The sequence below is a fragment of the Rhinoraja longicauda genome, chromosome 37 (assembly GCF_053455715.1).
Source record: "Rhinoraja longicauda isolate Sanriku21f chromosome 37, sRhiLon1.1, whole genome shotgun sequence".
Lineage (NCBI taxonomy): Eukaryota > Metazoa > Chordata > Chondrichthyes > Rajiformes > Arhynchobatidae > Rhinoraja > Rhinoraja longicauda.
In genome coordinates this window covers 4,214,160-4,221,975 of record NC_135989.1, presented here as the reverse complement: position 1 = coordinate 4,221,975, position 7,816 = coordinate 4,214,160, and the positions used below count along the sequence as shown (strand labels likewise).

The 7,816-nt window shown below is 47.5% G+C and overlaps 1 protein-coding gene across 1 annotated transcript in view; it reads left to right on the top strand.

Moving 5' to 3' along the window:
• The first annotated feature begins 5,307 nt into the window (after positions 1-5,307).
• Positions 5,308-7,816, top strand: part of LOC144610568 (uncharacterized) — a 28,978-nt gene continuing 26,469 nt past the window's right edge. Inside the window, exon 1 of the mRNA XM_078429374.1 lies at positions 5,308-5,371. Coding sequence (XP_078285500.1) covers positions 5,344-5,371 — 28 coding nt within the window. The 5' untranslated portion in view covers positions 5,308-5,343. The remainder of the gene's footprint in view (positions 5,372-7,816) is intronic.

The following is a 7,816-nucleotide window of genomic DNA, read 5'->3' as shown; positions in this document are numbered from 1 at the left end:
GAATCTGTGGAATTCTCTGCCTCAGAAGGCAGTGGAGGCCAATTCTCGGAATGCATTCAAGAGAGAGCTGGATAGAGCTCTTAAGGATAGCGGAGTCAGGGGGTATGGGGAGAAGGCAGGAACGGGGTACTGATTGAGAATGATCAGCCATGATCACATTGAAAGGCCTCCTCCTGCACCTATTGTCTATTGTCTAATGTCTAAGACGTGCGGGTTTGTAGGTTGGGCAATGCCCCTCTGCAAGTTTCCCCCCAGTGGATGAGCAAGTGGGATAACATAGAACTAGTGTGAACCTGTGAACGATGGTGGGCTCGGTGGGACGAAGGCAATAGACAATAGACAATAGGTGCAGGAGGAGACCATTCGGCCCTTCGAGCCAGCACCGCCATTCAATGTGATCATGGCTGAAGGGGCTTCATTAGTTTAGTTTAGAGATACAGCGCGGAAACAGGCCCTTCGGCCCACCAGGTCCGCGCCGCCCAGCGATCCCCGCACACTAACACTATCCTACACACACTAGGGACAATGTTTACATTTATACCAAGCCAATTAACCTACAAACCTGTACGTCTTTGGAGTGTGGGAGGAAACCGAAAATCTCGGGGGAAACCCACGCAGGTCACGGGGAGAACGTACAAACTCCGTACAGACAGCGCCCGTAGTCGGGATGGAACCCGGGCTCCGGCGCTGCATTCACTGTCAGGCTAGTGTGAACCTGTGGTCAATGGTGGGCTCGTTGGGCCGAAGGGGCTGTTTCAATGTTGTATCTTTAAACTGAACTAAACCTCTTGCCCCCCTCCCCCTCTCCCATTCCTGTCATCTGAAGAGAAGGATATAAAATGATGAGAGGCATAGATGATGTAAGAAAATAACAGCAGATGCGGGTACAAATCGAAGGTATTTATTCACAAAATGCTGGAGTAACTCAGCAGGTCAGGCAGCATCTCAGGAGAGAAGGAATGGGTGACGTTTCGGGTCGAGACCCTTCTTCAGACTGATGTCAGGGGGGCGGGACAAAGGAAGGATATAGGTGGAGACAGGAAGATAGAGGGAGATCTGGGAAGGGGAGGGAAAGAGAGGGACAGAGGAACTATCTAAAATTGGAGAAGTCGATGTTCATACCGCTGGGCTGCAAACTGCCCAGGCAAAATATGAGGTGCTGTTCCTCCAATTTGTAGTGGGCCTCACTATGGCACTGGAGGAGGCCCATGACAGAAAGATCAGACTGGGGGTGGGAGGGGGAGTTGAAGTGCTCAGCCACCGGGAGATCAGGTTGGTTAGATGAGGTAGGCAGTCAGCAAACCTTTCCCCCAGGGAAATATCAACTTCTGGAGGGCATAGCTTTAAGATGAGAGCGGGACAATTTTTAAAGGAGATGTGTTGTGCGAATCTTGTTCAATCAGAGGCTGGTGGGCGACTAACAGACAGCACCAGTAGTCAAGATTGAACCTGGCGCTGTGAGGCAGGAACTCTACCGCTGCGCCACCGTGCTGCCCCTTAGAGGGGCAAAGCTTGAAGGAGAGTTGCCAGGCAGGTTTAGGACATGGTGGCGCAGCAGTAGAGTTGCTGCCTCACAGCGCCAGAGACCCGGGTTCCATCCCGACTATGGGTGCTGTCTGTACGGAGTTTGTACGTTCTCCCCGTGACCTGCGCGGGCGCTCCGGTTTCCTCCCGCACTCCAAAGACGTGCAGGTTTGGAGGTTAATTGGCTTGGTATAATTGTTAATTATCACTAGTGTGTGTAGGTTAATGTGCTGGTCGGCATGGGCTCGATGGGCCGAAGGGCCTGAATCTGTAAACTAAACTAAACGCAACACAGCAGGTCAAGCAGCATCTCTGTCGAAAAAGGATGGGTGACATTTTGGATCAGAACCCTTTCAGTCTGAAGAAGGGTCTCGACCTGAAAGGTCACCCATTCCTTCTCTCCAGAGATGCTGCCTGTCCCACTGAGTTACTCCAGCACTTTGTGTTATTGCCAGCGGAGTTAGTTCAGGCAGGTACTACAACAACAATCAAAAGACAATGGAACAAGTACGTTGATAGGAAAAGTTTAGAGGGGTATGGGACTAGCAATTGATGTGGCATGTTGGTCAGCATAGAAACTAGGTGCAGGAGGAGGCCATTTGGCCCATCGAGCCAGTACCGCCATTCATTGTGATCATGGCTGATCATCCACAATCAGTAACCCGTGCCTGCCTTCTCCCCATATCCCTTGATTCCACTAGTCCCTAGAGCTCTATCCAACTCTCTTTTAAATTCACCCAGTGAATTGGCCTCCACTGCCCTCTGTGGCAGAGAATTCCACAAATTCACAACTCTCTGGGTGAAAACGTTTTTTCTCACCTCAGTTTTAAATGGCCTCCCCTTTATTCTTAGACTGTGTGGCCCCTGGTTCTGGACTCGCCCAACATTGGGAACATTTTTCCTGCATCTAGCTTGTCCAGTCCTTTCATGATTTTATACGTCTCTATAAGATCCCCTCTCATCCTTCTTTTTTTAAATTAAAAAAAATATATATTTTATTTAAGTTTTAACAGAACCCATACGTTATACATTTTACATTCCTTAGTAAACAATAGTCACTGACCTATAACTTTGATTATACACGTATTGTTCTGTATTTTTCTCCCCACCCCCCCCACCCCCCCCCCACCCCCCCCACCCCCCAGTTCAAAAGAAGGAAAAAGAAAAAGCATAAGAAAGAAAGAAAAAGAAAAACCTGGAGTCCCGAGGGAGTCACTTCCGAGTAATTTCTTTTTAAATTCTTGTTAGGTATCAAAGCAATCCTGAATTTAACTACTTCCTATTCTTAATCCTAGCTTTGCTATGAATGGGTTCCACACCTTCAAAAAGAAGTCATATCCATTTCTCAGATTATACGTTGCTTTTTCTAATGGGATGCAACTCCGCATTTCTGCATGCCATCTTTCAAATCTTATTTCATTTTGTTCTTTCCATGTGACCGCAACACATTTTTTTGCGACTGTTAATGATATTTTGAGAAATCTTTCCTGATGTTTATCCAAACTTAGCTTTGGTATTATTCCTTTTGTATCTCCTAGCAAAAACAACCTTGAATCCATTGGTATGATCTTATTCATCAATTGATCTAAAAACTTTTTTAGGTCTTGCCAAAAAGGAATTACCTTCTGGCATGCCCATGTAGAGTGTATAAAAGTGCCCACGTCTTGGTTGCATCTAAAACACCTTTCAGATGAGTTTGGTTTAAATTTATTTAATTTTTCCGGGGTTAAATATAGTTGCTGCAAAAAATTATACTGTACTAAGCTGTATCTCACATTAATAGTATTTTTCATACTATCTAAACACAGTCTTTCCCAACTTGGTTCATCAATAATAATATTAAGATCTGTTTCCCATCTTTGTCTTGCTTTATGTATTCCTATCTTTGGACTAGATATCTGTAGTAGTTTATACATTGATGATATAAAAAATTTCATTCCCTTGCCCTGAATCAAGGATTCGATTCCTTTAATCTGAAATAGAGACATTGAATTACCTAACTTTTCCCTTAAAAAAGATTGTAATTGATAATAGAAAAAAATACTATTCCCTGGAATTTGATATTTATTTCTCAATTGCGAAAATGTCAAAAAGATATTCCCTTCATAGCAGTCTCCTATATTTTTAATACCCTTCTGTTCCCAGAGTTGTAGTATTTGATTATTCCAAGCAAACGGCAATAATCCATTTTTTACTAATGGAGTTTTAGCTGTTAAGAAAAATCTTTTATCCTTAACTTTAACTGTTTTCAACAATGTATTAATTAAATGTTTTAGCAAAGGTGACTCTTTATCCTTAACTAGTAGCTTCGCTTCCCATTTATATATAAATTCTTCTGGACAAGATTCTTTTATTTTATCCATTTCCGTTTGGCTGAGAGTTAACACAATAGTTCCCACTACTCAATGTGTGACGAAGGGTCTCGACCCGAAACGTCACCCATTCCTTCTCTCCATAGATGCTGCCTGTCCCGCTGAGTTACTCCAGCTTTTTAGAAACATAGACAATGGGTGTAGGAGGAGGCCATTCGGCCACTCGAGCCAGCACCGCCATTCATTGTGAGCATGGCTGATCATCCACAATCAGTAACCCGTGCCTGCCTTCTCCCCATATCCCTTGATTCCACTAGTCCCTAGAGCTCTATCTAACTCTCTTTTAAATTCATCCAGTGAATTGGCCTCCACTGCCCTCTGTGGCAGAGAATTCCACAAATTCACAACTCCCTAGGTTGTTTTTTTCTCACCTCAGTTTTAAATGGCCTCCCATTTATTCTTAGACTGTGTGGCCCCTGGTTCTGGACTCCCCCAGCATTGGGAACATTTTTCCTGCATCTAGCTTGTCCAGTCCTTTTATAATTTTATACGTCTCTATAAGATCCCCTCTCATCCTTCTAAACTCCAGTGAATACAAGCCCAGTCTTTCCAATCTTTCCTCATATGACAGTCCCGCCATCCCAGGGATGAACCTAGAGCTCTATCTAACTCTCTTTTAAATTAATGGGCATGTTGGGCCGAAGGGCCTGTTTCCATAGATACTGTAGACACAAAGGGGTTGGACACGTTAGAGGCAGGAAACATGTTCCCAATGTTGGGGGAGTCCAGAACTTGGGGCCACAGTTTAAGAATAAGGGGTAGGCCATTTAGAACTGAGATGAGGAAAAACTTTTTCAGTCAGAGAGTTGTGAATCTGTGGAATTCTCTGCCTCAGAAGGCAGTGGAGGCCAGTTCTCTGAATGCATTCAAGAGAGAGCTGGATAGAGCTCTTAAGGATAGCGGAGTCAGGGTGTATGGGGAGAAGGCAGGAACGGGGTACTGATTGAGAATGATCAGCCATGATCACATTGAATGGCGGTGCGTACAGGCTCGAAGGGCCGAATGGCCTCCTCCTGCACCTATTGTCTATTGTCTATAAAATGCTGGAGTCAGTCAGCGGGTCAGGCAGCATCTCTGGAGAGAAGGAACAGGTAAGTGTGGGGTGGAAACCCTTCTCCAGACACGTTTCCACGCTGTGTGACTCTGTGATGCTAAACGTGAAACGCTCTGTCTCAGAAGCAATCGAGGAAATCCCACAGTCACATAAAAAGGTATCGGAACACACTTAAAATACACCGTTTCTTCTCAAAATAGCCGGTGACTGGTTGAAGGTGATTTGTCGACCGTGAGAGACCCTGGCACTTCCCCATTGAATGACTCACTGGGTTGGCAGAGATGGGGCAGTGGGAGGTGTTTGGAGCCAGTGGGATTGGCGACAGTCACCAGAAGCATTGTCACAGTTTCACACGCAGGCAGACTGCATTGTGGAGAGGATTGCTCTGCCGAGATGGCATCTCAACCCAGGCGACTGTTCGGTGAGTCAGGGGCACGTTCTCATGTGTCGTGTAGGATTTAACTGCCAGACAGGCAATCCAGCTAAACGGGTGGCTGACCTGCTGAGTTACACCGGCTCCTTACACAGAGAGAGAGAGACGTGTAGAATCATGAAAGGACTGGACAAGCTAGAATGCAGGGAAAATGTTCCCAATGTTGGGGGAATCCAGAACCAGGGGCCACACAGTCTAAGAATAAAGGGGAGGGCATTTAAAACTGAGGTGAGAGAAAAAAATAACCTCACCCAGAGAGTTGTGAGTTTGTGGAATTCTCTTCCACAGAGGGCAGTGGAGGCCAATTCACTGGATGAATTTAAAACAGAGTTAGATAGGGGCTAGTGGAATCAAGGGATATGGGGAGAAGGCAGGCACGGGTTACTGATTGTGGATGATCAGCCATGCACAATGAATGGCGGTGCTGGCTCGAAGGGCCAAATGGCCTCCTCCTGCACCTATTTTCTATGTAAAGCAAGTGCAATAGGTAGGGCAAAGGGGAAGATTCAGAGTGCTGAGTGCAATTGTCAACCAGTACCAGCGACAAAGTCTGTGGGAAGGAACCGCAGATGCTGGAGATAAGACACAAAGTGCTGGAGTAACTCAGCAGGTCAGGCAGCATCTCTGGAGAGAAGGAGTGGGCGACGTTTCGGGTTGAGACCCTTCTTCAGACTGGGTTGTAGGTGCCCTAGTGAAATGTGTGGTGCTGGATACACAGGCTGGCCGCTAAACCCACCTCCCTCCCTCCCTCCCTCCCTCTCTGTCCCCCTCCCTCTCTGTCCCCCTCCCTCCCTCCCTCTCTGTCCCCCTCCCTCTCTTTGTCCTCTCTCTCTCTCCTATTCCCCCTCTCTCCCTCCCTCTCTCTCTCCCTCTCTCCCTCCCTCCCTCCCTCTCTCCCTCTCTCTCTCTCTCCCTCTCTCGGCTTTCTACCTGCTTGCCTTGTGAATAGGTGAGGTGTTTGCAGTGTGTTTGCGGAGTGCATGTGTGTCTCCCTGTAGGTAGGGACTGCAGACAGACACAAAGCGCTGGAGTAACTCAGTGGGTCAGGCAGCATCTCTGGGGAGAAGGAATGGGTCGGGACAGTTCTTCCCACTCCAGTCCTGACCCGAAGCATCACCTGTCCATGTTCCACAGAGATGCTGCTGTCTGAGCTGCTCAGCTACTACAGGGTCTTGTGTCAATCTTCAGGAGAGTGTCTCTGTCTGTCTCAGATTGGGGAGGGGAGAGAGTGATGGAGAGAGAGAGAGGGATGGAGAGAGAGAGATGGAGAGAGAGAGAGGGATGGAGAGAGAGAGAGAGGGATGGAGAGAGAGAGATGGTGTAAACCAGCGTCTGCAGTTCCTTTCTGCACCTTCCACCTGTGATCGTGACTGTGTTTGGCATTGCGGGTGCGTTCTAACTCACTTCTGCTCGGGGTAAGGTTGCCCGTGTAGAAGGGGGGGAGGGGAGGGGAATTTCCTCAGGAACTAAGCGGTGGCAGGGCAACTAGCAGAGAGCTAGTGCCTGGGGTTTCCAACGTGTGTGCAGAAACCAGTCACGCAAGCTGCAGGGGAAGTGAGCTCCCTGGGGATGTATCTCACGCCTCATTCATAGAGTCATACAGTGAAACACTGTGGAAACAGGCCCTTCAGCCCAACTTGCCCATACCGCCCAGCTACACTAGCCCCACCTGCCTGCGCTTGGTCCATATCCCTCCAAACCTGTCCTATCCATGTACCTGTCTAACTGTTTCTTAAACGATGGGATAGTCCCAGCCTCAACTACCTCCTCAGGCAGCTTGTTCCATACACCCACCACCCTCCAGAAAAGGTTATAGACAATAGACAATAGGTGCAGGAGGAGGCCATTCGGCCCTTCGAGCCAGCACCGCCATTCAATGTGATCATGGCTGATTATTCCCAATCAGTACCCCGTTCCTGCTTTCTCCCCATACCCCCTGACTCCGCTATCCTTAAGAGCTCTATCTAGCGCTCTCTTGAATGCATTCAGAGAATTGGCCTCCACTGCCCTCTGAGGCAGAGAATTCCACAGATTCACAACTCTCTGACTGAAAAAGTTTTTCCTCATCTCAGTTCTAAATGGCCTACCCCTTATTCTTAAACTGTGGCCCCTGGTTCTGGTTACCCCTCAGATTCCCGTTAAATCTTTTCCCCTTCACCTTGAACCTATGTCCTCTGGTCCTCGATTCCCCGACTCTGGGCAAGAGACTCTGTGCATCTAACTCGACCCAAAACATCACCCGTTCCTTCTCTCCAGAGATGCTGCCTGTCCCGCTGAGTTACTCCAGCATTTTGTGTCTGTCTTCGGTTTAGACCGGCACCTGCAGTTCCTTCTTACTCATTTTGGTTTAGTTTGGTGTGTGTGCTCATACATGTACATAAAAGAAAGAATGATATATATATGGGAGCAGGCTTGGGGAGAGGGGGTGGGAGG